Raw genomic sequence first — 24,952 nt, 5'->3', positions numbered from 1 at the left:
TTTAAAATTATTTATTGTTTTTAATTTACTAAAAATATGTATATTAGTGTGTACATTTCTATGAATAATATTTTTAATAATAATAAAAATTAAAAAATCATTTGAAAGAAAATATAATTATATTCTACTTCTATGTTTATATAAATTTTATATAAGATAATTATTAACTTATGATATTAATAAAACGATATCTCATTTCATTAAATTATGTTATATTCTAAAGTGGTGTAATTTGATTAAAATAACTAATTTACTATGTAGTAGTACTTTATAGAATTTGACTCTATTTTAAAAGAAGAAAAAAAAAATTAGTAAATGTCAATCAAAAGCCTTATCTATATTAGACCATGACCACACAGACACGTTGAAGAGACTTGTGAAAATGTGATCATATATAAATGTGAGAAGATTACAAAGAAAGTGATTTGATAACAACCACAACCATACAAACGAGTAACAAAAGCTATCCAAAATCTAATCTTCTTTGCCTTCATTTCCTTTTACTATATATTACCACCTCTCTGCTTCACATCTTCCTTCTTTCATCTGCTGTTACAACCTTAACTTTGTTGATCCTGTCTGGTCACCACCATGGCTTTAGCTACTTTCTCTGTCCCCAAACCATCTCTTCAGGTTACCTCCCTTCTGATGATGATATTGTCTCTTACTACTTACTGGCTCTTTACAAGTTGAGTAGACGTGTTTGTGTTTTGTTGTCTTCAGGGTTTCACTGACTTCTCAGGATTGAGAAGCTCCTCTGCATCACTTCCCTTCGGCAAGAAACTTTCTTCCGATGAGTTTGTTTCCGCTGTCACTTTCCAGACCTCTGCAGTGAGTTCTCTGTTTTCCCCCAGCATTATCTGTAGCTTTCATGTTATGTTTTATCTCTTATGACATGTTTATATCAAGAAACAGAATGTATGTTGATAGATTGGACATGTTCTGCGACCAGACCAGCATCTGTTTCGATGTTTTGTAAACCATTTAGATGTTTTTCTGTGCATGTTGCTAGATGGGAAGCAGTGGTGGATACAGGAAAGGTGTGACCGAGGCTAAACTTAAGGTGGCTATCAATGGATTCGGTAGGATCGGGAGGAACTTCTTGAGATGCTGGCACGGCCGTAAGGACTCTCCTTTTGATGTCATTGCCATTAACGACACCGGCGGTGTCAAGCAGGCTTCTCATCTCCTTAAATACGACTCTACTCTCGGAATCTTTGACGCTGACGTGAAACCTTCTGGAGACGCTGCCCTCTCTGTTGATGGAAAGATCATCAAAGTTGTGTCTAACCGCAACCCGTCTCTTCTCCCCTGGAAGTAAGTCAACAATACAATGCAGTTCTTTGTCTGAAACTTGATCAGTCTGATAAATCATTTGATGTTGGTGGTTGATTGTTCTTAGGGAGTTAGGAATCGACATTGTCATTGAAGGGACCGGAGTGTTTGTGGATAGAGAAGGTGCAGGAAAACACATTGAAGCTGGAGCCAAGAAGGTTATCATTACAGCTCCAGGCAAAGGAGACATTCCAACATACGTTGTTGGTGTCAATGCCGATGCTTACAACCCCGACGAACCGATCATCAGCAATGCGTCTTGCACTACCAACTGTCTTGCTCCCTTTGTCAAAGTTCTTGACCAGAAGTTCGGTATCATAAAAGGTACAATGACAACGACTCACTCTTACACCGGTGACCAGAGGTTACTAGACGCTAGCCACCGTGACCTAAGGAGAGCAAGAGCAGCTGCTTTAAACATCGTTCCCACATCCACAGGAGCAGCTAAAGCAGTGGCTCTCGTGCTCCCTAACCTCAAAGGAAAACTCAACGGAATCGCTCTCCGTGTACCGACACCAAACGTCTCAGTGGTTGATCTTGTTGTGCAGGTCACCAAGAAGACTTTCGCTGAGGAGGTTAACGCTGCTTTCAGAGAATCTGCAGAGAAAGAGCTTAAAGGTATCCTTGAAATCTGTGATGAGCCGCTTGTGTCAGTTGATTTCAGATGCTCAGATGTGTCGTCCACCATTGATTCTTCGCTCACCATGGTGATGGGAGATGATATGGTTAAGGTGATTGCTTGGTATGATAACGAATGGGGTTACTCGCAGAGAGTTGTTGATTTGGCTGACATTGTTGCCAACAACTGGAAGTGATTTTGTATTTTGAAATCAAAACTCTTTATAACAGGTCTCAAACAATAATAATAATAATATACAGAGATGTAATGTTATACATTTTGGTTTTTTCTTTTGCAAGAATACACAATCGTGCAATGGTTTTTCTTTTTTTGCTACTAAAGCCATATATATGATAAAGAGAAGAATGTACCTGAGAAACTGTTTCATTAGCTCTCTTGTTTTTTTAACTAATCTACTTAAGCCTTTGAAGGGTGATGATGATGAGATGTCTTTTCAAGCATTCTTGTTCCTTCTTCTTCCATGGCTAGTTTGCTCCATCCTGATCCTCTCATGGACAGAATCTTAGCCCGTTCGAGTCCGTTTCCTCTGAACCCCGTAATCTTTGAAGATACCATTGGCATGACGAGAATAGCAGATGCGTTTATAGAGTCTTCGCCAAAGCCCAATGCTGCTAAACAAGCACTCTACAACACAAAACAAAGAAAAGAAGAGTTAAAAACTTTTTGTTTTAGTAGTGTTCATAAAGCTTTACTAGTGAAGATGTTTTGGCTTTGGGGGGCGGGTACCTTTGTCTTGGCAAATAGATCAGTTGCTTTCATATACATTCCTTGTACGACTACTCTTGTGTCTTTGCTATGCCCATCTTCAGACGATTGTGATATCAACCTGTTTAAAAAAACATCAAAATGTCAAATATAGCTAATTTTATTAAAAGGTTCTGAATTAATGATCTAACAAGTACGCGTTACTAACCTGTCCTCCTCGGATGGCACGTCAGAGGACACTATTGAGTCAAGAGAAGATGTATTGTCTTTTGATTCGTTGCCTCTTGTATCATCAGGTGCTAGTAAAGATATGCCTATGAATACGCATAGCATTCCTGATATGAACATTGTTGTTCTTAGCGCATCGAAAACCTGTTTAAAGAAGAAGAAAATGATAAGCTTGATGATAAAAGATGGCCAAACTAATCTTCTTAGATCCCTTCTTAGCCCGAAGTCAAAGAAAAGAGAGGAATAGCGTGAAAATTAAGAGAATAAATGAACCTGAAACTCTTGAAAGTATATGAATCCTGTACAAATGGAGAAGAAAGTCCAAGCAATCTGAAACATTGGAACTATAAGAATTGCATCATATAGAGATAATCCTTCATTTAATCTTGTCATCTGCAAGAGAAGCACATAAAAGACATTTTTACTTTAGTAACTGCATTGTCTCAAAGTTATTTTAGTAACTTCATTGCAGAAAAGAATTTCATCAGCTTTAAGGCTTTACCCAGAATCCAGCTGTACTAAGGAATAAAAGAAGCATAGAGTATGTGAACCAGCTGTGCAATTGATAGCTACTAGACATGGCCAATCTCAGCAAGTTTGAGCTGCAAAATGAAACTAATATAAGCACTTGAAGTCAAGGGCATAACTTCTCAGTTTATTCAAGTAAAGCCAGCAGATTTACAAACTCACAGTGACTTGGCGAATAAAACCGAACATGATCCTATAGCACCAGAGACAACAGCATATGAGAAAGGAAGCAACATTTTCCAGTAGGAGCTAATCTCTTGTCCAGGTGTAGATAACAAAACTTCTCCCTTCCTGAATATTCCGATTAAAGATATCAAGAAAGAGGACAGATAGTTGAAAGACTAGAGTTTCAAATGCAAGACGCACCTATAGAGGAAATGGTTTACGGCTACGATTAAAATCAAAATCCCACAGTATACTAAGAATGTGGCATTGCTGTATTTTTCTGCCAACTGTTCGGGTGTGAAAACTGAGCACAGAAGACTTGCATATTAGTTCACGCCTTGTGAACAAAAAAAAAAACTCTCGGTTCAAGAACAGTTACCTGGTGACTGATGATTACCAAATGCTACCAGGAAAACGTTTCCAAGAACTATAAAGGCTGTAGCGACAAGTACTCTGTAAGAAAGGCATACCAAAGATATTAGAAGAGGGAGGCATTAAGTAAATTAAAGATTGCAGATAGGATGGTTGACGTACTTGACAGTCACCATTTTGTTTAATACAACATAAGCAAACGCTATGTTGGATACAAACTGAATGGATCCAAGAGCTGCTAGAAGCGACTGCAAAGAGAGTAGTACGTCAAGGTAAGAAAACCAAAAGAGAAAATGTTATTAGTGCAAGTAGGTAGTGTTTAACAAATGACTCAACCTGAGCAGCATAACCAAACGAAATGAAATTGAGGCAGTTCCCAAGAAGAAAGACAAGGATCCCTATAAGTATCCAACAACATAAAGCTCAGAACTAGCTTCCTTATTAATGTGAAAGAAAAGGTTTAAGACCCAAAGCAATACCAACTCTCCATGTCTGAAAATGTATAATAGGCTTCAACGGCGTCTTTCCTCCACCACCATCCTGTAAAGCTAACCTCTCTCTCTGACATTACACACAAACCATCAAAGTAAGGTCAAATGTAACCAAAACATTATTGCGTGAGGCAAATTGAGACCTCGTTATGTCCCAATTTGAGAAGGTTAGTGCCGAAATTAATAGCAACGCTTCCAAAAATATTGATGAAAGCTCCGATGACCCACTCTCCCATGTTTAAAGAACGGTGACGGGTCAATTAAGGATCATCTAAAGCTGCAAACTTTGAGCAAAAAAAGACACAAGGTTGCTGCTTTGTCAAGGCACATAAAAGAGATCATATGTTTTCTTGAATCTTTGTATTGAAACAAAGATCAAACCTGCAAGGAGAGGGTAGAAGAGAGCTTCTTCTTGTTCAGATCCAGATTAATTCTCTTAACAGCAAGAGCAGATTACAAGTCCTCCTCTCCCAACAAGAAAATGAAAAAAAAAAACTATTTAAGAAAATTGAAAAGAAAAAAAAATGGTTTTAGCTTTTTTGCCTTTTGACCAAAACACAATGGCGTCGAGGAGAAGGGAGGATAAAAATTGGATCTTTTTCTCTCAAATGGAAAGTTCTAATGTTAAATAAAAAAGATTTGAATTTTCGTAAGGAAAGGTCCCAATCGCCGAGAAAACTCCCAACGACGGTGACGGGTTAAAGGAGGAAGAAGACGACGACGACGAGGACGATGAGGATGAGATTCGATTCAAATGTTGATGATTGGGCCCCCCCTCCCCCCTTTGTGTATGTTATTATCTGTCTTCTTTCTGCTCCTCACGTTTTGTTGGGCTTTCCTTTTTTACCTTTTTTACCCCTCTCTCTCTCTAGCCGACACATCCTTTGGCGGGTTAAAGTTGACCCTTTTGACCTTTCGTTGTCCCAGAAACATAAGAAAAATGGATGCTTTTGTTGAAGACGACGACAACGGTCTTGGAGAAGAAGAAGGGTTTAGTTTCTATGACGATGATGTTGTTGAAGACGGTTTTGCTTCTGATTTCTACAAGGCAGGTTCTGATTGGTCGTGTTTGTTGGAAGGAGACGAAGAGACAGACAAGGTTACTCCCGAGAGTAAGAAGATGAAACAATCCAACTTGTTTGAGGTTTGGGGTTTACAGAAGTTTACTCCTCCTGAGAGTAATAAGAAGAAGACAACGAAACAAACTGACTTGTTTCAGGTTTGGGGTTTGCAAAAGCCTTCTCCTTCCACTTCATCTTCGTCCAAAAAGACGAGTACTGCTTCAGGAAAGAGGGTTAGAGAGTCTCCATGGGCCAATGACACGCCTCGGCAATGCCCTTTTTACAAGAAACTTCCAGGAACACCGTTTACTGTTGATGCCTTTCGCTATGGTTGTGTTCAAGGCTGTTCTGCTTACTTCCTCACTCACTTTCACGCTGATCATTACATTGGTCTCACTAAAGCTTGGTCTCACGGTCCCATTTACTGCTCCTCTCTCACTAGTCGTCTTCTCAGACTTAGTCTCTCTGTTAACCCCTCGTGAGTGCATCATTTATCCTTTCATGTTTGTGTGTTTAGTTTTTCTGTGTGGTGATTCTCTGTGTGTGTGTAGGTTTATCCATCCGTTGGAGCTAGATGTGGAGTACACTATTAACGGGGTCAAGGTCACTTTAATTGAAGCTAATCATTGCCCTGGTGCTGCCCTCATTCACTTTCGTCTCTTGGATGGAACATGTTATCTGCATACTGGAGATTTCAGGGCTTCTAAACAGATGCAAACTCATCCTCTCCTCTTTAACCGGCGAGTTCATGTCCTGTATTTGGATACAACCTATTGCAATCCCAGATACAAGTGAGACCAAGAGTTTTCAAATAATAGAACCTATAATGGATTTGAGGGAGCATGCTAGTGAAGTTTGATCCCTTTTTTTGTATGTTTCAGATTCCCTTCTAAAGAAGATGTGTTAAGTTATGTTGTGAGAATCACAAAGGAGTTCCTGAGGAAGCAACCGAGGACTCTGATTGTGGTTGGTTCTTATAGCATTGGAAAAGAATGTGTTTATCTAGCTATTGCCAAAGCACTTGGGGTATATAAGTTGCTGGAGTCATTCTCTTTTCTCTTAAGACATCTTTTCGGGACTTGTTAAGTTCTAACCTCGTGGGGTTATCAGGTTAAGGTATTTGCAAACGCTTCAAGAAGACGGATACTGCAATCTCTTGGATGGGATGATATTTCAAATAGTCTTTGTACAGATGGGAAAGCCACATGTCTTCATGTTTTGCCTATGTCAGCATTGAAATTTGAAGTATTTCTCTGAAACTAAGATGCTTATTTCAAGTATTGTTAGTTAACTTCCATAATCTTATCTCTGTTCTGATAATTTCTCTGAAGAGACTTGATGAACACTTGAAGCTTTACAGAGAACAGTATGGAGCAGTTTTGGCATTTAGGCCCACAGGTGAATTTTTTTCATTTGCCCTGCAGTTTTTGATTAAATCATTGTTAAGAAAAGTGAAGTTTGGTTTCAGGTTGGACATACTCCGAGAAGGTAGGTGAACACCTTGATATGATAAGGCCAACTTCTAGGGGGAAAGTTACTATATATGGTGAGTTTCATTGTTGCACATTCTCTATGGGCTGCAAGTATCATGAAGATGGATTTGTCTGACTGTCTGTGCTTATTTAATCTTTGTAGGGGTTCCATATAGTGAGCATTCAAGCTTCACAGAACTTCGTGAGTTTGTTCAAGTGCGTACCGTGAATGTTTGTTGTTATGTATTTGTGTCTGTACTGGATAGGTTTGAGACTTGTTTTGGCATTTAATGGTTTTGTTTTCGACACAGTTTTTGAGGCCAGATAAGATTATTCCTACGGTGAATATCTCTAATGCTGAGAGCCGCGAGAAAATGCAGTCATGTTTTAGAGAATGGCTCAGACGCTGAGAATCAACTCTTGGTTGATGGATAATTGCTTCCTGTTGGTAAGAACACTAATAAGTTTGGAGGTTCCAGCTGTAATACTTATTTTTTAATTTCCAGTTTCTGAATCCCAATGTGTTTCTCACTAAAGCTAGTAGGGAAGGATGCTTGATGCTTCTGTAACATCCTGGATATTGCATCTGTAGAATTGAAGTACTTTCTTGATTATTCTATTGTTGTAATCATGTATATCTTCAACTGGCTAATTCTTTTAGTTATGATCTCAAGATGATGATTGGTAATGAAAAGACTACAGAGAAACAAATATTTCTATATGTTACATTTACTTGTCTTTACCTAGAAGAACGATTAGCATCATGCTGCACCTGTGAGCTCTCACAAGAGGTAAACTAGTGAACAATTCAAAGAGGGAATAAGATAACTGAATCAGATAGAACGGAGAGAGAGATCTAAAATCTGGTAGTCGTTGAAAAGAACTCCATGTATACTTCCTATTGTTGTCTTCTAGACTCTAGTGGTTGTAGCTGTTGTTCTTTCAGACAACAGGAGACAGAAGAACCCATAGATACAATGGCAGAAAGCATCTAAGACAATAGTCAATAACAGCCTCTAAATATATGTTTTTCTATTCATCACATTTGAGTCACATGGTAACAAACAATGGAACAAGTTAAGTCATTAGCTTCTCATGTTTTAACTTTGTTTACAGAAGAAGCTTCTCAACAATCCATACTACACAACAACTGAACAAGTTTGATATGCCTAAAAGAGAAATGAAACTAGTTAACTACAAAGCAGTACCGAGAATCGATTTGACGTTCTCCTTGCTTTGAAATGCTTGAAGGGGAAAGAGTCTCTTCTTTTGTACTTGCATCTTCTGTCATCACTCTTAGAAACTCTTCAAGAGCACTCTGCATCCACTCATACCGACACAGTTCCAAAGCTTCTTTAACATTCAGCTGCGCATATATACTAACTCCTTATCAGAACATATACGACACAGACAAAAGCTAACAGTTGTGATGCTTACCCATCTCCTCTCGCGGTTTTCTTGCTCTGGCCATGCTGCAAGTTCTTCCTTCACCTCTAAAGCAAACATGTAACCTTTGCATCCACCACAACATTCAGCTTCTTCACAACTACTCTTGCTTCTAAATTCCCAAACTCCTAATGGATCTTCCTATAGACACAAAAACAAAACCAGACCAAAAGACAATTCAGTCTTAAGCAAAATCTATTCAAGAAGTAACTTTTGATGAAGAAGAAGGAACATACTCTTAGTATTCCTTTAACTCCTGCTTCTTCCATGGCTTCACGAGAAGCAGCTTCAAGAACAGTTTCATCATCTTCCCATCCTCCCTAAACAATAACACACAAAGTTATTAGTTTCAAAAAAACATCAAAATGAACCAATTAATTGAGGAGAAAAGAAAAAAACCTTTGGGAAGACAAGATCGTGTCGGTTAGGAGATGAAACCATGAGAACTTCAAGCTTGTTTTCAAGGTCAGCACTTGAGTCCTCTTCATCTTTCACCAGTCTATAGGGAATGCATCTGTCATCATATTCGAGTTTCTTCTAATTATTGATTTGCAATATTGAAATTCCATTAAAAAAAAACAAACCAATCAAAGCACATCACATCATATCAAGAAAGACTCAAACATTGATAAAGTCAACCAAAACACTAAACTAAAAAAAAAGGATGTTGTACCCAGAAACAAGACGGAAGTTGTTGTCATAACGTTGACGGTCTCGTCCTGTACGTGCTGAAAGATTCGACATTTTGATAAAAAAACCTGTGACGTGGATGAAACTAACTACCAAGAAAATGCAGCTTCTAAGCTTTGAAGAAAAAACAAACCAAAAGATCTTGTCTTTTGTCTGTTGGTGTCAGCAAGAAACATCAACATAGCTTCCATGACGCATCATCTTCTTCAACAAAGTTCATCTTCTTCGTTTTATTTACCCAGAAACTAAAGAAGAGAGAGAGAGAGAGCAAAAAGAAACTGAAACCCAAACGAAAAAAATGGTAAAGAAAGGAACGGCTCTGGTTTGTTTTGCTATCTAAAGTAAATGAAGAAGCTGAGATTTAAAAAAAAAAAAAAAAAAAGAAGTTGAGATTATTCAGGGAAAGAGCTGACGAAAGTGAGAGAGAGAGACAGAGCATTCAATTAAATTCAATTCTTTATTAACCCACCCATCTTCTTCTTTCACGTTTCTGTTAGTGTTTATTTTTATACATTACTAGGGGCGCTAGATATTTCCATAATTTCTCGAACCCCACCAAAGATAATCAAATCATTAACTTGGATAGAGCTCAAAAGAAAACATGAACCGTGTACTAACATGGAAGCCTTGTTCTTCTGAACGTTTCATATAAAGAGAAAAAAAAAAGTACAGAAAGAAACACAAGGGTAAGATTACGTGTGTGTTATAACTCTCACCATACAATGGGGGATCTTTTGAGTTTTATGCGTACAAATAACGATGAACTATATACCAAACACGTGAAACACCAAACTAAAACCAAGTTTATCCGGTTTAATTAGTTGGTAATCTTGTCTTTTTTAGTAGCTCACATAAACCGGTGAAGCCACAATCAAACCCGGAATACTGAACGGCCCAAAACGTTAAGCTATAGAGCCCATGCATCATGTATATGGCTAATTCAAATTTATTGGGCCTCTTATGGGCCTTTTGGAAAATGATAGGACGGTTGGTGCAGAACATGATTAATGTTTTATTTTTTTTTTGCGGTCACTTTTCAATCATTTCCAGTTTGTATCATTTATTCATGATGGCCACGACCGCCGCTTCAATCATTGGTCTCGTTTCAAAATTTTCATTTTTTTCTTCTTCTTTTAAATAGTGGAAATAAGATTCAATAAAAAGTCAAAACAAATGTTAAACGCAGATTAATGATGAAACGCGAAACGCAGATCGTGGAAATGTGAGTTGAAACGTTAGCGTCACTAACTAACGGGTATATATAAAAGAAAGAGTAGAAGCAAATGTCTATACAGCTGGCCTATGGGTCCCTTGACCCCACCTTTTTACTCTGTCGATGTAGAATGTGGTCCTACTCCTAATTATTTAATTAAATAAAAAAGCGAGTTTGTTGAATTGTTTATTATTTAAAGAATATTTTTATGAATGTTTGTTCGCTGGATATCTATTTTATCATTAATAACAACGTTATTTTTAAAATTTTGCTTTTTTAATCAGCATTTTACAATTAGTGCCAGATAAAACAACACTTTGCTCCTACTTTAAAAAATCTCTTTAAAAATACAGTACAAAGTTGTCTTTTTCGATTATAGTGGTTGCGTTCAAGTTTCAATGAGTAACACTCCAAATTTTAAAACAATTAATATTTTGAAAATACTATGCAGAACTGTACAAATAGTCAAATTAGTTATAACATAAATGGTAAAACTGTGAAGCAAATTTTTTTTGATTCAACTGAAAAAAAGTAGAACATAATACTATACTTTGTAATAACATCGCAAATTATCAATACAAGAATTTAATTATAAAACAATTAATATTTTGAAAAAAAATAACTAATTAAGAAAATTATTATTTAATTAATTTGGATATAAATACACATCTGTCAATGGTTGCTTATTACAGTAATAAACGAGCAGAAAAAAATTATTGACATTCAAGAAAAAAAAATCATTTTTACCTGTACTATTAACACTGGAGTTAAAAAAAATCTCTAGACTCATTTATTAGTGTAAATAAAAAATTCATAAAATGAAAAAAAAAACATGCTAAAAAAGGAAACAGAGAAAAAAAAAACAGAGAGATTTGCGGAGTAAATAAAAGAGGGGGAGGCAGAAACAGAGTGAGGAGTGTGTTTATTTTTGCGGCGTCTGAAACTGAGTTACACGGCGGTTCAAGTTTCTTTCCTTCTTTTTTTGCAGACCCAAAAATAAAACAAATAAAATTCCTTTGGTTGGAATTGCAAACTGGCGAAGTGACCCACTTGTCTTCAAAGGGGTTCTCTCTTTTTATTCCCCCCCACCACAAAAAAATTAAACAATGGGTGTGGTGGTTGTACAAGAGTAAAAACTCTCTAAAAATGTCACTTCCAAAGAGCATCTGAAAGAAAGAAACAGTAGTAAATAGTTTTGATTCTTGTTGTTGTTGTTGTTGGTTCACAGTAAGTAAAAGCTTCAGTCTCAAGAGAGAGAGAGAGAGAGAGTTGTTGTCTGAACGATGTCACTTTCTGTCGGCATTGTCTGCGTTCCAACACAATACTTAGTTCTAGAAGTTGCTGCAAAGATTTGATGTTTCAAACCTCTTCTCCATCTTCCATTTTCACACCCAAATCTTTCTTTTTTTTTGTCTCATTTTTTCTGGGTTTGATTATTGAATCTGCCAAAAAGATTTGATCTTTCTCACATTGAATGTTGTTGTGAGGGTTCGCCGATGAAGTAGAGTAGAGGGTTCTTTTCCTGAAGATCTGTAAAGGTTTTTTCTTATTTATTTCCTCCTCCCTCTTTTAATTTCTTATTTATTACTGCATGTTTGATTTGATTGATTCAATTTTTTTTTACAAGTCGACACCTTTTTCATGTATGTATATCTACAACAGCTTTGTTTGCTTTTAGTTTTGTCTTCTTCTTTCTCCTCTTCTTTATAATCTCAATCGTATCTTCTTTTCCTCGCCGACATTCTCGTGTGTTTTTTTTTAATCTACAGGGCTATCGCATGGTAGTAGTAGTAGCTTGGAGCATCGGAGAGACCATCTTTGTTTCCAAATGTCAGCAATTCCTGCAGCAGCCATTGGAGGTGCTGTTGGAGCTCTTGTCTTGATTGCTCTTTCGTTTTTTCTCATATGGTTTTGCATCTTCCGCCGCAAGAATGCGTCCAGAACTTCTGATGAGACAGGCTCTTCTGATCCATCTACTCAAGGTAATGTTTAAATCACAACTCCCATCACTTTCTCTCTCTCTCTCTCTATCTGTTGACTTTTCTTTGGTTCGAAATGATCTATATTGAAGGAAGAAACGTTGCGATTGAGTTGTCAATGAGAGAAGCTAGAAGGTTTGAAATGGAGGAGCTTGCTCAAGCCACCAAGAGTTTCACCAACAAAAGCCTTATCGGTATTGGCAAGTTCGGCGAGGTTTACAAAGGTCTGCTTCAAGACGGTGTTCTTGTCGCCATCAAGAAAAGACCCGGCTTGCCTACACAAGAGTTCGTCAACGAGGTTTCTTATAATAACTCTTTCAATGTTTGGTTAGAAACACAAGAGAAGGCTTTACAATGTATATTTTTTCTACAGGTTCGTTATCTTTCGTCTATCAATCATCGTAACCTTGTAACTCTTTTGGGTTATTGCCAAGAAAGCAACACGCAGTTTCTTGTCTACGAGTATGTTCCTAACGGAAGTGTTTCCAGTCACCTGTACGGTAACTCTCTGTCCTTTATTAGTGATTATTCTCTTTTTGGTCTTATAAATGAGTTTTGATTAGTGGGTTTTGGACAATGTAAGCATCAGCTTTGGATCTTGTCTTTTGATTAGGTGATGGTGGTAAAGTACCTGGTAATAGGCTAGAGTTCAGAAACAGGCTTGCCATATCTATAGGAGCAGCTAAAGGTAAAAAAACTTATGCTTCTTGAATCATATGCGTTCATGTGTACTGATATTGCTTGTGTTTTATATCTCTAGGCTTGGCACATCTTCACTCGCTGAGTCCTAGACTGATACACAAGGACTTCAAAACTGCTAATGTTCTTGTGGATGAGAACTTCATTGCTAAAGTTGCGGATGCAGGAGTCCGCAATTTCCTGGGAAGAGAGGATGTTGGTACATCGTCCAACGTTGTTGCAGACCAGATCTTCCTCTCCCCTGAGTAAATCTAGCTTCTCACCTCTGAGGCTCACTTCTGTTGCATCCAAGTTTCTCAGATGTTTCTATTTTTGGGCAGGGTTCAAGAGTTCAGAAGATTTTCAGAGAAAAGTGATGTCTATGCTTTTGGGGTGTTCCTCTTGGAGTTAGTAAGTGGGAGAGAAGCATCAGAACCATCTCCTTCAAGCTCAACACAAACTCTTGTCGAATGGGTATGTAGTATGTAATCACAGAGAATGTTGCTAATGAAGTGTATTTTGAATCTCACTAATTGATTTGCAGATGCAAAGCATAACGGATTACACTGAGATACCAGGAATGATCGATGAGAGACTAGGTGGTACATACACAGCAGAAGGAGTGGAGGAGGTTATTACACTGACATTGACGTGTCTTGATGTCTCAAGTGAGAAGAGACCAACAATGAGTTATGTTGTGACAGAACTGGAGAGGATATTGGACAAAGAAGTGAGCTTGACAACAGTCATGGGTGAAGGTACCCCTACTGTTACTCTTGGAAGTCAGCTTTTTAAATGATCAAAAAAATTACATTTATATATACATATATATATATATATTTAAGAGGAGGATGAAGGAGAAGACTGATCAGCTGTTTATGTTAAGTGTATAAACAACAGCTGAGCTATTATTATTTGTTTGTTTGTTTGTTTTTTTCCCTCCTTTTTTCTACTTCCTTTGGAGGTTATTTTCAGCAATTTTTTTTTAAATGAGTGCAGAAAATATAACTTTGTAAAAAACATTATTTATTGATGATATAAAAAGGGAAGCAAAGAGTGTGGAATGTTGTGTGATTTCTCTCTGTTGTTGTTGTGTTAACAAGTCCATCTTTTAGCACTAGCAGAAAATCACTAGCTGTTACAGTAGATATAATAAAGTTTGGACCAACAAATTTACAGTGTCAGAAAATGTAAACTCCCTGTTAGAAAGATGATGTACTCCTCTGTTTCAAGAATCCTACTACTTATTATGTTTGGACCCAAAAAGATTCAGAGTTACTTTTTTTTTTTCCTATAAAGTAGCAACTTTGGGAAAACGATTTGACCTTAGCTTTTCAACCCACCTATGATTTATAGCCTTTATTGCCAAAGAAGAGGATGGTCCATTCCAATTACAAAACTGGTTGTGAGATGTTGTGAAGCAACTCTGTTTTATCTTGTCTCTAATAAAGATTCTTGCTTTCTCAATGACTCAATACTTTGTTTTCTTGTTCTAGTAATTAATTAATGTCCCTAGTTTTTTGCTAAAAAAAAATAAAAAAACCTTTGTGGACACGCAGAACTCTATAAACAGTAGTCATTTAAACAGGTTTCAAAAAGAAATCAAAATCATGTTTGGGTCTGATTTTATGTCGGGGAGAAAGATCTCAATGATAAAGACTCTTGTCTCTCTGTTGATGAGTGAGTGAACTCGTTAAATGATGGTTGGTGGGTCTCATTTGATCTACCTTCCAGATCTTTGATGACCTCTTACAGAGAAACAGAGGTTCTGTTATTGCAACGACCTACGTCATCATATATTCAAATTAAATTAAAATTGAGAAAAAAATGAGAACCACTCGATTTTGGATAGACTTGTTTACACACACACGATCTTGTAAAAAGCCATTTGAAAGCCATAGACTCTCTCTCTCTCGACAATGGCGACGAAGCTGTTTTCTCCATCGCTGTCTTGTCCATGGGTGACTTCAAGAGATGTTGTAATCAAAGGGCGGAGACGGGACTTTGTCACGAAACGAAACAGAGTTACAGCCATGGTTGTGGAGCCTCTAACTGCTGTTTCTTCATCGGCGGTTCAGATTCATCAATGGTGGGAACAGAACACTAGTTCGTTGCTGTTAATGGCGGAGACTGGTGGTGGTTACTCGTTGGCTAGCTACTACACGTCGTTGGGTTTGTTCGTTATTTCAGTTCCGGGTCTTTGGTCTCTCATCAAACGCTCCGTTAAATCAAAGGTTCGAACTTTGGTCACTCTCTCTCACTTCACCATCAACGAATCCAATGTTTGGATCTTTTTCAGATAGTGAGGAAGACGTTCGTTGTTGGAGAAGGAGAAGGAGTCAAGAAGGAGCCAAAGCAAGTTGCTGGAGAGATTCTCTCTTTCTTCACAAGGAAGAACTTCAATATCACTGATCGTGGAGAAACGATCACGTAAGCTAATTCATAAGAAAGCTTCGAATTTTTAAAATTTTGTTTCAGTTACTGACATTGTTTGTTTGTTTGATTGTGAAAAAAAGGTTTGAAGGAACAATGGTTCCGAGTAGAGGACAAGCTGCTCTGCTGACGTTCTGTACATGTATAAGCTTAGCAAGTGTGGGTCTTGTCTTAACCATTACATTGCCTGATTTTGGAAACAATTGGTTCTTCATTACCATTCTTAGTCCACTCGCGTAAGCTTACTCTCTCTTTGTGTCTCTGAAACTGTTTGTGAATGATTGGTGATGATGGATGGATGGATGTGTTGCAGAGGAGCGTATTACTGGAAGAAGGCGTCAAGGAAAGAGGAGATTAAGGTGAAGATGATGGTGGGAGAAAATGGGAAATTGAATGAGGTTGTGGTTCAAGGAGATGATGTACAGGTTGAAGAAATGAGGAAGGAGCTTCAGTTTAGTGAGAAAGGCATGGTTTATGTTAAAGGTCTCTTTGAGAGATCATGAACACAAAACACACTCAAATCCCATTTTTGCTTTTCTTATTTTTTTGGGAGAGAATTGTTGATATAACTGTTCAAGTATGAGTTTAAAATTCGACTCATTTTCATAGTCCATACTTCATAATAAACTAATTGGATTTACAATTTAAATATGTATTATTGTGTCATGAGAATGGAATTGTTAGTTCAATTGCTTGAGCAATTTTATTGTCTTTTTCTTTCTTTTTTGCTTATAGGTTAAACTCCTAAATTATCTAGTAGAATCATTGAAAATACACATTTAAGTTTGATCTGAAAATGTCTACTTTTCAAAAGAGAGTTAAGTTACATGATATACACCTCCGTTTAAAAAATTCCACGGATTTACAGATTTTAAAATTTTTAGTCATACAAATTTAGAGTTTCTCCAAGTATTTCAAATCTATATATCTAAAACTAGTTTTCTAAAAACTGATTTAAGCAGTGTTTTTGCATCCGAGACTAATCAATAATCCTCTATAAAACACGTTTATTTACCGGTCAGTGATTTTTTAAACATTGCCTGAAACCTTTTATTTATTCAAAATTTTTGATGAAAATTAATTTTTTTGTTCCTTATAAGAGTATAATTCTACGTAAGTAATATTTTAAATAAAATATTACTAACAATTATACGTAATGTTTCAAATAAAATAACACTAACAATTCTACATGAATTATATTTCGAATAATGTTTTAGTAGTTGTCAATCAGAGAAATGGGCTTTTATTGATTTGGATTAGGCTCAGCTTAACTCAGCCCACGAGAAATCAACGGGTCCCATCTCTCCTCTAGTTTGTATTTTGGTATTTTCCCTTAACTTCTTTTCTTTTTTTTTTTTTTTTTTTTTTTTTTAATGAATGTTAAATTTTATTCAATCCAAAAAACCCCTTTGTTTACATATTTACAATGCTACATATATAAGAAATTTTTCACTCTTTTCTTAATCTATACTCATCTATGAACTTGCATCTAATCTTGTTGAAAACCAGAAACTGAGCCCATTCTCCATCTTTGCGTCTCCCATTTGCTGAACTGAAGCAAATCTGTTTCTAGTGTTTTTCTCCAAAATTCTTATCAGTGTTGCTGTATTCAACGGCTTCTCTCCATGTCTTCTTCCATTTCTTTCTCTCCATATCCCATGTACAGTTGTTTGAAATATATACCTCAGTGTGAACTGCTGGAGAGTTTTCTGATTTGTGGAGATCAATGCCACTATTTCCCTCCAGCTTCTTGTGTACTCATTACCCATCACTCCTCTTGCAAGATTCTCCCAAATCTCTGCTGAGTATCTGCAATCAAAGAACAGATGGTCTCTAGTTTCCATCAGTTCATCACACAATGAGCAAGCTGTGTTCACAGTCCCTCCCCATCTCATCATCCTGTCACCCGTTGATAGCCTATTATGAATGGCTATCCATGTAATGAATGCATATCTTGGAGTCGAATATCTGAACCAAACTCCTCTACTCCAAGTGCATTCAGCGCTTCTTGCTCCAAGTGAATATCCAATTTTCCCTTAACTTCGATTATATTGGGAACAAAAAATCATCAGCAAGACATCAATCATTCGCTTAGGCTGGCGCAATAATTCAATTTCTTATGGACCATTGTTATCACTTCTCCCACAAGCAACATTTCAGTATTCTAATTAACACATTACGGAATATAATTTTATTATTTCTTAAAAACGTGCTCTTAATTGTCTCTTATTGGTAAGGAAGTGGATAAAGTCTATCTCTACTTTTAATTATCAACAAAATAAAAATTAAATTAAATTATTTTTTTTTTTTTTTTGTAACTGGAATTAAATTAAATTATCTGAGAGGACAACGTCACTTTCGATTCTTCTTCACGCGCGTCTCTCTCTTCTTCGTCCTCTACAAAAACACTCGTCTCTGTACATTGATCTTCACGCTCCTCTGAGCTCTCACGCGTCCATGGCGGTCAAATGTTTCCACTCCTTTCCTCTCCATCTTCTCCTGGCGACGATCGTGATCGGCGTCGTCAGCTCCGAGTACATAGAGTACAACACAGCACCGAGAATCGTCCCTGAGAAAATCAATGTTCACTTGGTTCCTCACTCCCACGACGACGTCGGATGGCTCAAGACCGTTGACCAGTACTACGTCGGCGCCAATAACTCCATTCGGGTACTCTTCTTCACTCTCTTATCTTATGGAAGTAGAAGAGTAAGAATTGGATTCTGCGAATTTAGGGTTTGGTTTTGTTGTGGATTTGATTGAACAGGGAGCTTGTGTTGAGAATGTAATCGAATCTGTCATCGCTTCGTTGCTGGACGATCAAAATAGAAAGTTCATCTATGTTGAGATGGTGAGATTCTCTAATATGGATTAGTTTTTTTTTTTTTTTTTTTTGTTTACTGATGAAATTAGGTGTGGTTGAATGTTGTCTTAGGCGTTCTTTGAAAGATGGTGGAGGCAACAAAGCAATGCCAAGAAGGTTAAGGTGAAGAAGCTTGTTGACTCTGGTCAACTTGAGTTCATGTGCGTTTTATTTGATCTCATCTTTTTTTGTTTTGTTTTTAGTGTCTTGTATGTTTCTTGATATGTGGTTATTTGCAGAAATGGTGGAATGTGTATGCACGATGAGGCGACTCCGCATTATATTGACATGATTGATCAGACAACACTAGGCCATCAGTTTATCAAAAGTGAGTTTGGTCAGGTTCCTAGAGTCGGTTGGCAAATCGATCCGTTTGGACATTCTGCGGTACAAGCTTACTTGCTTGGTGCGGAGGTATGATTTGTTCATCATTTGGTTATTTTCAATTCACAGAGAATCAAAGTGAATGTACGTGAATGATTAGCCTGTGTCAGCTCAAGTTAATTAGATTGGACAACCCTTTGGTTTCTTCTACAGTTAGGCTTTGACTCGCTGTTTTTCGCTAGAATTGACTACCAAGATCGTGCAAAGAGATTAAGAGAGAAGACACTTGAGGTTATTTGGCAAGGTTCCAAGTCCCTAGCCTCATCTTCACAGGTTAAAAGTTAAAACTGTTAAAGCTCACATTATAGTTCTGTTGTTTGCATATATTTAGCTGGCGTTGTCTCATTGCTATTTTCATTTTGCTTGTAGATATTCACCGGAGTATTCCCAAGACATTATGACCCTCCTGATGGTTTCACATTTGAGATAAATGATGTATCACCTCCTATCCAGGTAAAAGCAATCGAACCTGATGTTCTGTGTTTTAACTTTGCTTGAACGTCCACTTGATAAAGGATCTTGAATATAGGATGATCCTAGCCTTTTTGACTTCAATGTTCAAGAGCGTGTCAACGACTTTGTAGCTGCAGCCCTTGCACAGGTAAATATCATATCTTTTTTCCCCCTTGAAAACAGCAAAAATAAAGAGTTTTTTTTTTGCTGTGATATATCATAATGTTTTTACTTGGATTTCTCTTGTCAAGGTCAATGTAACCAGGACAAATCATATCATGTGGTTAATGGGAACTGACTTCCGGTACCAGTATGCATATTCATGGTACAGACAGATGGACAAGTTTATTCATTATGTTAACAAGGTACACTGTCTTTTTATACTAGCGAACTCGTTTCAGTTGGATTTCATTAAATATCAAATACCAATCTTTTATTCCCTTGTCATTTGCGCAATCCAGGATGGGCGTCTAAATGTTCTGTATTCGACACCATCTATCTACACCGATGCAAAATATGCTGCAAACGAGTCGTGGCCCCTCAAGACTGATGATTTCTTCCCGTGAGTTTGATTGTCTCGGATCTAACTCTCTAAATGTTCAAATGCCTGGAAATTATATAAAATACTACATTTACTTGTGACAGGTATGCGGACAAACCTAATGCATACTGGACAGGGTACTTTACGAGCAGGCCAGCGTTTAAAAGATATGTGAGGGATCTAAGCGGTTACTATCTGGTATGGCTTAATATTTTTATAAAAGTTCATCGATTTGTGGTTTCTTTTAGCTCCATTCTTACTTGGCCTCGTCTGTTTTTAAACAGGCAGCTCGACAATTGGAATTCTTGAGAGGTAGGAGCAGTTCAGGACCAACAACTGATATGTTAGCTGATGCTTTGGCAATTGCGCAACACCATGATGCAGTTAGTGGTACACAAAGACAGCATGTGGCTGCAGATTATGCTCTTAGACTCTCAATGGGTTACCTGCAGGTGCTTTTTTAGTTAGCAGGCATCTCTTGTGTTTTTTAGGAAACCATTTTCTCTTGTTTGTTCAGTTGTTTAAGAATTTTATTTATGATCCTTACTAGGCCGAGAAGTTGGTTGCCTCTTCCCTTTCCTTTTTATCAGCATCAAAATCAAGTACTGATGAGAAGAATCCCGACACAAAATTTCAGCAGGTAATGTGCTTGTTTAAGATTTTTTCTAGGATTCCAATAATATTATGACCGGACTAGAAGAGTTTAGAAGACTTTGAGATCGCTTTTATTATTTTTTCCGTTGCTTCAGGCAACATAAACTTTAAGAAGATTCTTTATAGCATTTTTCATAAACATTTTAATGACTCAAGTTCCAACGACGTATCGTATTCTAATGGGTTAAGATGTTTTTGTCTTGTGTATCATATTGGCAGTGTCCCTTGCTTAATATTAGTTACTGTCCAGCATCTGAAGCTCGTTTGTCCAGCGGCAAAAGCCTGGTAAGTTTGCCAAGGTGATGCACTTTCAGTCAATGAAGTCGTGAACCTCTTGGTTAGTTGTTGTATATTCTGTTTACATTAATCTCTCCTTGTAGGTGGTTGTTGTGTACAATTCTCTAGGATGGAAACGGGAGGAAGTTGTCCGAGTTCCTGTAAGTACTTTTCAATCTCTTGTTGATCGGTGAAGCTCTCACTTCATCATTGTTAATTATACAATATTATGTGCCATTCATTCCAGCATTTACCTAATGTATGTGATTACTTCTACTAGGTGTCGTCTGAAAATGTTATCGTGAAAGATGCGTCTGGGAAAGAAGTCGTGTCGCAGATTCTACCTCTTTCAGACATCACACTGAGAATAAGAAAGGAATATGTCAAAGCATATCTTGGAAGATCACCAAAGGATACTTCTAAACATGTGCTTGCATTTATAGCTTCAGTACCACCTCTTGGGTTCAGCTCGTATGTCATCTCAGAAACTGGACGAACAGGTTAGTTTTGTTCCAGAATGTGTACTATTGTGTGGTAAATTTAGTTGTGAATGATAGAATCTTAAAATAAAACTTCATGTATTCTGACTCTAGTAGTCATGACAATTGGTTCTCACTGGTTCCAACAGTCATATTTTACTTATTTGCATCTTTGTTTTCTAATTTGATTTAAGGGCGTGGACTATCTGCGTCATATGTTACTTCTGGAAGCTTGAATCAAGATGTAGAAGTTGGCCAAGGAAATCTGAAGTTACTCTATTCAGAAGAGGGTGTGAAAATGAGTCGTTATTTAAGTACCAAAAGTCAGGTGTGTGTGCCTTTGTTTTTTTTTTAATCTAGACGTCCCTACATTTCCATTCGAAATGTAGGCATGATCTGATGATGATTTGGGGTAAATTTCAAGGTTACTGCAGAACAAACATATGCTTATTACATTGGAAGCAATGGAACTGACAAGGATCCACAGGTTCAGCTCTCTAACAGATACAATCTCGCTTACTTCATTATATTCGTATCATGTTTTAAACCGTTTTCATATACTTATCAGGCTTCTGGAGCTTACGTTTTTCGACCAGATGGTTCACGTCCAATTAAATCTGAAGGACAGGTAAGACTTTTGACTGCCTCTGCAACCTTAATTCCTGACCGTGCGTAAACTAATTGTCTTGCCTGGCTCAGGCTCAATTGACTGTTGTTCGGGGACCTTTGTTTGATGAAGTGCACCAAGAGTTTAACTCCTGGATATCACAGGTTACTTCTCTTACAATTATGTGTTGCTCTCGAACATTTCTAAGTATGTTATAGTAGCTATAACTGCTTTACCTTGTGATGGGTATGTTCATGTACAGATTACCAGAGTGTACAAGGGAAAAGAACATGCTGAAATTGAGTTCACTGTGAGCCGATCTCTCTCTATCTTCACATATCTTCGTTTTAAACTGATGAAGATAATTCACAATTGCAGTCTTACTATTTCCTGCTTTCTAGGTTGGGCCTATCCCAGCTGATGATGGTAATAGCAAGGAGGTTATCACTAAACTTACAACCACCATGAAGACAAATGGAACATTTTACACAGACTCTAACGGTCGAGACTTCATCAAACGGGTATAGATGCAAACTTCATGCGTGTAGTGTTTATATTTTACTTGTACCAACTGTATTGTTTTATTGAGACATACTTTGTTATAATTTCTTGCAGGTTAGGGACTTCAGAACAGATTGGGACTTGCAAGTGTACCAACCAGTTGCTGGGAACTATTATCCTGTAAGACATCAAATCCATCTGAGATTCCTAATCGTGATATGTCTGCACTATATTATATATGCCTTTTGTCTAACATATTCTTTTCTTCCAGATAAATCTTGGGATATACATGCAAGATAAAACTTCAGAGCTATCGGTGTTGGTAGATCGCGCTGTGGGGGGATCCAGCTTAGAGGACGGCCAGATCGAGTTGATGCTTCATCGGTCTGTCCACTAACTTTCTCTATATTACCAAGACAAGCATATGTGGTTTTGCTTGTGTTTTACCTTCTTTTTTCTCATTCGTTCAGGAGAATGCTTCATGATGACATTAGAGGTGTTGGCGAGATTCTTAACGAAACCGTCTGTCTCCCTGATGGATGCAAAGGATTGACGGTAATCTTAAGTTCTCATCTCATTTTTAGTCGTCCAAGTGGCAAAGTATCAGCTTTAAGGGAAAATGTGACAGTAGGTTTTTCCAGTAGAACCAGATCGTCTCCTTTTTAGCCTGAATCAGTTTGCTTTGCTTTGAGTTGTTTTGTAGATACGAGGGAAGTTTTACGTACAGATAGACAAACCTGGAGATGGTGCAAGATGGCGTCGAACATTTGGTCAAGAAATATATTCTCCACTGCTTCTGGCATTCACGGAACAGGTTGCTCTGTAATAGATAAACAATATTTACTCTCCTCACTTCTTTGAGATAGGGAAGTGACATATGAGATTCTGCTTGTAGGAAGGAGATCATTGGATTAATTCACATAAGACGACATTCTCAGCGTTTGAACCGTCATACTCATTACCAAATAACGTCGCATTACTCACCCTCCAGGTTAATTGGATTCTATATTGCAACTATGCCATAAGTGTTTTTATTTGCTGACTACATAAATGTTTAATCCTAAACCTTTCAGGAGTTGGAAAATGGGGAAGTTCTTTTAAGGCTTGCTCACTTGTTCGAGGTTCTTACTCGTCCTCTATATGCTTTTAGTTGTAGTTGTAGACTTGTAGTGTAACTCTAGGCCTAAGATTCCGATTAGGATAGCAAATAATTAGAGAAATTGGCAAACTTGCATTATGTAGCAGGAAAAGAAAAACTAAAGCTTGCAGAACTTTTGATTGAATGTAGAACGAACCCGTCACGTCTAGTGTGTATTTTTCACCTATAACCAATTTTGTTTACGTGCTTATACTTCTGAAAAGCTGACTATGCGATTAATCCTCAGTGATATATTATATTTCCGGACGATTATGTTGGTTTTTGTTAAGATTACATGTATAAAATAAGAAGTATCGATCAATCTACTAATTGGCTCTAGAATCCCATCAGCTTTTACTAATTGTTGACTGATTGTACTCTGCTTTTTCTGTCGATGTCTTTTTAACCCTTGTGAAGGTTGGGGAGGATAGTGAGTACTCAGTCATGACAAAAGTAGAGCTAAAGAAACTATTCAACAACAAAAAGGTACGCAAAAAGAGACAAGACAACTCATCTCTTATTTGTGTCATTGTGTCCTAACAAAAACAATCTGTTTCTTGTTAATTGCTTGAACAGATAAGCAAAGTGAAAGAGACAAGTCTCTCAGGGAACCAAGAGAAAGCGGAAATGGAGAAGAGAAGGCTAGTCTGGAAAGTAGAAGGCTCGGCAGGGGAAGAAGTGAAGAGAGGAGAAGCTGTGGACGAGGAAGAGCTAGTGGTTGAGCTTGCTCCAATGGAAATCCGAACCTTCTTGATCAGGTTTGATGATCACATTGAATTGGTTGGTGAAGAGAGAGCAACAACAACATAGATTTTCAAGTAACAGACGTTGTGGTCTTTTTTAAAAAGCCTTCACTGGACTGGACTCTTAATAAATGTCCAATGTGGATTAATAAAATATTGCATCACCTCTTTTTCTATTTCATTAGTATGTTTGTGTGTGTGTTTGAGTTAAAAGTTGGCATTGAGTAGCTAAAAATGGCATTAACCCATGTTTACGCGGCATGGTTCGTGTTTGATGCTGGTAGACACTCTTCCGTCACCTTTCTATTGAACTTGTTCTGCAGCAACTGGCAATAAAGAAACCAGACACCCCCTCGGCAAATCTCTTCTTTTTTTTTTCTTGCTTTGGATGAGAAACTCTACTAGTACAATACTAGTAGGCTAGTAGCAGACTGTTAAGAGAAGATACGGATTTGATTAGCAAAGAAAAATGATTATAATTTAATGAACAAGGAGATGACATCATGACGAAGAGTAAGAGCTTTTTTTCACTTGGATATTGAAAAGTTTAAAACCTCAAAAAGGGCAAGACTTTTGCTGAGAAAACGATAAGAAAAGTACGAAACTGTTTGAATCATCAAAAGAGAACATTAGCAACTGGAGTCACGAGGACTTCATTAATCATACAAGAGAGTACAGAGAGAGATAGAAATTCATTCAGAGCTCAAATCAAAACCCTAAAAGCTTAGTTTATTTTTTATTTTTTGAAAGATTCAATTTAGAAGGCCCCACGACTTTACTATCTATGCATTCATCATCATTCATCACATCCTCTAGGTTCTCGTGACGATCTCTCTCTTCTGTCTCTAACCGCCATTAACTCTGTCTCCTGTCTACC

The 24,952-nt window shown here is 37.4% G+C and overlaps 7 protein-coding genes across 10 annotated transcripts; 5 read left to right on the top strand and 2 right to left on the bottom strand.

The window, feature by feature from the left end:
• The first annotated feature begins 376 nt into the window (after nt 1–376).
• On the top strand, nt 377–2,239 carry LOC106349325 (glyceraldehyde-3-phosphate dehydrogenase GAPA1, chloroplastic). Its single transcript, XM_013789273.3, has 4 exons — nt 377–633; nt 724–831; nt 1,013–1,317; nt 1,403–2,239. The coding sequence occupies exons 1-4, from the start codon at nt 592–594 to the stop codon at nt 2,148–2,150; spliced, it is 1,203 nt and encodes a 400-aa protein (XP_013644727.2). The 5' UTR covers nt 377–591; the 3' UTR covers nt 2,151–2,239.
• On the bottom strand, nt 2,184–4,989 carry LOC106349323 (probable magnesium transporter NIPA8). The gene is made up of 13 exons (XM_048735408.1): nt 4,846–4,989; nt 4,608–4,748; nt 4,453–4,534; nt 4,310–4,371; nt 4,136–4,221; nt 3,981–4,054; nt 3,803–3,905; nt 3,599–3,727; nt 3,411–3,510; nt 3,182–3,301; nt 2,889–3,052; nt 2,702–2,801; nt 2,184–2,599 (listed from the first exon to the last, which is right to left on the bottom strand). The coding sequence occupies exons 2-13, from the start codon at nt 4,698–4,700 to the stop codon at nt 2,372–2,374; spliced, it is 1,341 nt and encodes a 446-aa protein (XP_048591365.1). The 5' UTR covers nt 4,701–4,748; nt 4,846–4,989; the 3' UTR covers nt 2,184–2,371.
• A 23-nt stretch (nt 4,990–5,012) lies between these two features.
• LOC106349321 (DNA cross-link repair protein SNM1) lies at nt 5,013–7,670 on the top strand. The gene is made up of 9 exons (XM_013789267.3): nt 5,013–5,252; nt 5,392–6,003; nt 6,077–6,316; nt 6,407–6,551; nt 6,636–6,770; nt 6,857–6,923; nt 6,994–7,071; nt 7,161–7,213; nt 7,309–7,670. The coding sequence occupies exons 1-9, from the start codon at nt 5,197–5,199 to the stop codon at nt 7,405–7,407; spliced, it is 1,485 nt and encodes a 494-aa protein (XP_013644721.2). The 5' UTR covers nt 5,013–5,196; the 3' UTR covers nt 7,408–7,670.
• A 334-nt stretch (nt 7,671–8,004) lies between these two features.
• On the bottom strand, nt 8,005–9,587 carry LOC106352422 (nudix hydrolase 13, mitochondrial). 2 transcript variants are annotated; one of them, XM_013792062.3, is made up of 6 exons: nt 9,267–9,587; nt 9,117–9,171; nt 8,843–8,957; nt 8,680–8,763; nt 8,435–8,584; nt 8,005–8,363 (listed from the first exon to the last, which is right to left on the bottom strand). In XM_013792062.3, exons 1-6 carry the CDS (start codon nt 9,322–9,324, stop codon nt 8,184–8,186), a joined length of 642 nt encoding a protein of 213 aa, XP_013647516.2. In that variant the 5' UTR covers nt 9,325–9,587; the 3' UTR covers nt 8,005–8,183. The 2 variants fall into 2 exon arrangements, with proteins under 2 accessions (XP_013647516.2, XP_022543621.2); XM_022687900.2 differs by having other exon boundaries at nt 9,117–9,547.
• Nucleotides 9,588–11,265: 1,678 nt separating this feature from the next.
• Nucleotides 11,266–14,077, top strand: LOC106409667 (nodulation receptor kinase). 3 transcript variants are annotated; one of them, XM_048735405.1, is made up of 8 exons: nt 11,267–11,884; nt 12,116–12,328; nt 12,418–12,623; nt 12,699–12,825; nt 12,939–13,013; nt 13,086–13,269; nt 13,345–13,477; nt 13,548–14,077. In XM_048735405.1, the coding sequence occupies exons 2-8, from the start codon at nt 12,175–12,177 to the stop codon at nt 13,800–13,802; spliced, it is 1,134 nt and encodes a 377-aa protein (XP_048591362.1). In that variant the 5' UTR covers nt 11,267–11,884; nt 12,116–12,174; the 3' UTR covers nt 13,803–14,077. The 3 variants fall into 3 exon arrangements, with proteins under 3 accessions (XP_048591364.1, XP_048591362.1, XP_048591363.1); XM_048735407.1 differs by lacking the exon at nt 13,548–14,077 and having other exon boundaries at nt 11,266–11,884; nt 13,345–13,492; XM_048735406.1 differs by lacking the exon at nt 11,267–11,884 and having other exon boundaries at nt 12,093–12,328; nt 12,422–12,623.
• Nucleotides 14,078–14,733: 656 nt separating this feature from the next.
• On the top strand, nt 14,734–16,036 carry LOC106349319 (protein COFACTOR ASSEMBLY OF COMPLEX C SUBUNIT B CCB1, chloroplastic-like). The gene is made up of 4 exons (XM_013789262.3): nt 14,734–15,237; nt 15,303–15,433; nt 15,520–15,672; nt 15,750–16,036. Exons 1-4 carry the CDS (start codon nt 14,923–14,925, stop codon nt 15,937–15,939), a joined length of 789 nt encoding a protein of 262 aa, XP_013644716.2. The 5' UTR covers nt 14,734–14,922; the 3' UTR covers nt 15,940–16,036.
• A 1,770-nt stretch (nt 16,037–17,806) lies between these two features.
• LOC106349317 (alpha-mannosidase At3g26720) lies at nt 17,807–24,272 on the top strand. Its single transcript, XM_013789261.3, has 29 exons — nt 17,807–18,106; nt 18,204–18,287; nt 18,372–18,460; nt 18,539–18,713; nt 18,837–18,956; nt 19,053–19,136; nt 19,213–19,284; nt 19,388–19,501; nt 19,598–19,698; nt 19,782–19,875; nt 19,962–20,129; nt 20,228–20,317; nt 20,551–20,616; nt 20,712–20,768; nt 20,888–21,107; nt 21,281–21,414; nt 21,511–21,573; nt 21,655–21,714; nt 21,786–21,857; nt 21,956–22,003; nt 22,095–22,214; nt 22,309–22,374; nt 22,466–22,578; nt 22,665–22,749; nt 22,898–23,008; nt 23,090–23,185; nt 23,268–23,315; nt 23,750–23,818; nt 23,909–24,272. Exons 1-29 carry the CDS (start codon nt 17,894–17,896, stop codon nt 24,140–24,142), a joined length of 3,066 nt encoding a protein of 1,021 aa, XP_013644715.2. The 5' UTR covers nt 17,807–17,893; the 3' UTR covers nt 24,143–24,272.
• Nucleotides 24,273–24,952: the final 680 nt, after the last annotated feature.

The sequence above is a fragment of the Brassica napus genome, chromosome A6 (genome assembly GCF_020379485.1).
Source record: "Brassica napus cultivar Da-Ae chromosome A6, Da-Ae, whole genome shotgun sequence".
In the NCBI taxonomy this organism is placed as follows: Eukaryota; Viridiplantae; Streptophyta; class Magnoliopsida; order Brassicales; family Brassicaceae; genus Brassica; species Brassica napus.
The sequence above is the reverse complement of the archived record's forward strand: the minus strand, read 5'-3'. Positions and strand labels throughout refer to the sequence as shown.

What these genes read in the sequence shown, in the direction of transcription:
- LOC106349323 (XM_048735408.1), bottom strand. Translation starts at nt 4,700, where the DNA reads ATGGGAGAGTGGGTCATCGGAGCTTTCATCAATATTTTTGGAAGCGTT. An exon ending in CGTTTGGTTATGCTGCTCAG is followed by an intron (nt 4,222 to 4,309) that starts GTTGAGTCATTT and finishes CTCTCTTTGCAG; the next exon opens with TCGCTTCTAGCAGCTCTTGG. An exon ending in TATACTTTCAAGAGTTTCAG is followed by an intron (nt 3,053 to 3,181) that starts GTTCATTTATTC and finishes TTCTTTAAACAG; the next exon opens with GTTTTCGATGCGCTAAGAAC.
- LOC106352422 (XM_013792062.3), bottom strand. Translation starts at nt 9,324, where the DNA reads ATGGAAGCTATGTTGATGTTTCTTGCTGACACCAACAGACAAAAGACA. An exon ending in ACAAAAGACAAGATCTTTTG is followed by an intron (nt 9,172 to 9,266) that starts GTTTGTTTTTTC and finishes CGAATCTTTCAG; the next exon opens with CACGTACAGGACGAGACCGT. An exon ending in AAAACCGCGAGAGGAGATGG is followed by an intron (nt 8,364 to 8,434) that starts GTAAGCATCACA and finishes ATATATGCGCAG; the next exon opens with CTGAATGTTAAAGAAGCTTT.
- LOC106349319 (XM_013789262.3), top strand. Translation starts at nt 14,923, where the DNA reads ATGGCGACGAAGCTGTTTTCTCCATCGCTGTCTTGTCCATGGGTGACT. An exon ending in AACGCTCCGTTAAATCAAAG is followed by an intron (nt 15,238 to 15,302) that starts GTTCGAACTTTG and finishes GATCTTTTTCAG; the next exon opens with ATAGTGAGGAAGACGTTCGT. An exon ending in GATCGTGGAGAAACGATCAC is followed by an intron (nt 15,434 to 15,519) that starts GTAAGCTAATTC and finishes TGTGAAAAAAAG; the next exon opens with GTTTGAAGGAACAATGGTTC.
- LOC106349321 (XM_013789267.3), top strand. Translation starts at nt 5,197, where the DNA reads ATGAGGATGAGATTCGATTCAAATGTTGATGATTGGGCCCCCCCTCCC. An exon ending in GGGGAAAGTTACTATATATG is followed by an intron (nt 7,072 to 7,160) that starts GTGAGTTTCATT and finishes TAATCTTTGTAG; the next exon opens with GGGTTCCATATAGTGAGCAT. An exon ending in AACTTCGTGAGTTTGTTCAA is followed by an intron (nt 7,214 to 7,308) that starts GTGCGTACCGTG and finishes TTTTCGACACAG; the next exon opens with TTTTTGAGGCCAGATAAGAT.
- LOC106409667 (XM_048735405.1), top strand. Translation starts at nt 12,175, where the DNA reads ATGTCAGCAATTCCTGCAGCAGCCATTGGAGGTGCTGTTGGAGCTCTT. An exon ending in TGTTTCCAGTCACCTGTACG is followed by an intron (nt 12,826 to 12,938) that starts GTAACTCTCTGT and finishes TCTTTTGATTAG; the next exon opens with GTGATGGTGGTAAAGTACCT. An exon ending in ATCTATAGGAGCAGCTAAAG is followed by an intron (nt 13,014 to 13,085) that starts GTAAAAAAACTT and finishes TTATATCTCTAG; the next exon opens with GCTTGGCACATCTTCACTCG.
- LOC106349317 (XM_013789261.3), top strand. Translation starts at nt 17,894, where the DNA reads ATGGCGGTCAAATGTTTCCACTCCTTTCCTCTCCATCTTCTCCTGGCG. An exon ending in TCTCAATGGGTTACCTGCAG is followed by an intron (nt 20,130 to 20,227) that starts GTGCTTTTTTAG and finishes GATCCTTACTAG; the next exon opens with GCCGAGAAGTTGGTTGCCTC. An exon ending in TTCTGGCATTCACGGAACAG is followed by an intron (nt 23,009 to 23,089) that starts GTTGCTCTGTAA and finishes TTCTGCTTGTAG; the next exon opens with GAAGGAGATCATTGGATTAA.
- LOC106349325 (XM_013789273.3), top strand. Translation starts at nt 592, where the DNA reads ATGGCTTTAGCTACTTTCTCTGTCCCCAAACCATCTCTTCAG. An exon ending in TCACTTTCCAGACCTCTGCA is followed by an intron (nt 832 to 1,012) that starts GTGAGTTCTCTG and finishes GCATGTTGCTAG; the next exon opens with ATGGGAAGCAGTGGTGGATA. An exon ending in CCGTCTCTTCTCCCCTGGAA is followed by an intron (nt 1,318 to 1,402) that starts GTAAGTCAACAA and finishes GATTGTTCTTAG; the next exon opens with GGAGTTAGGAATCGACATTG.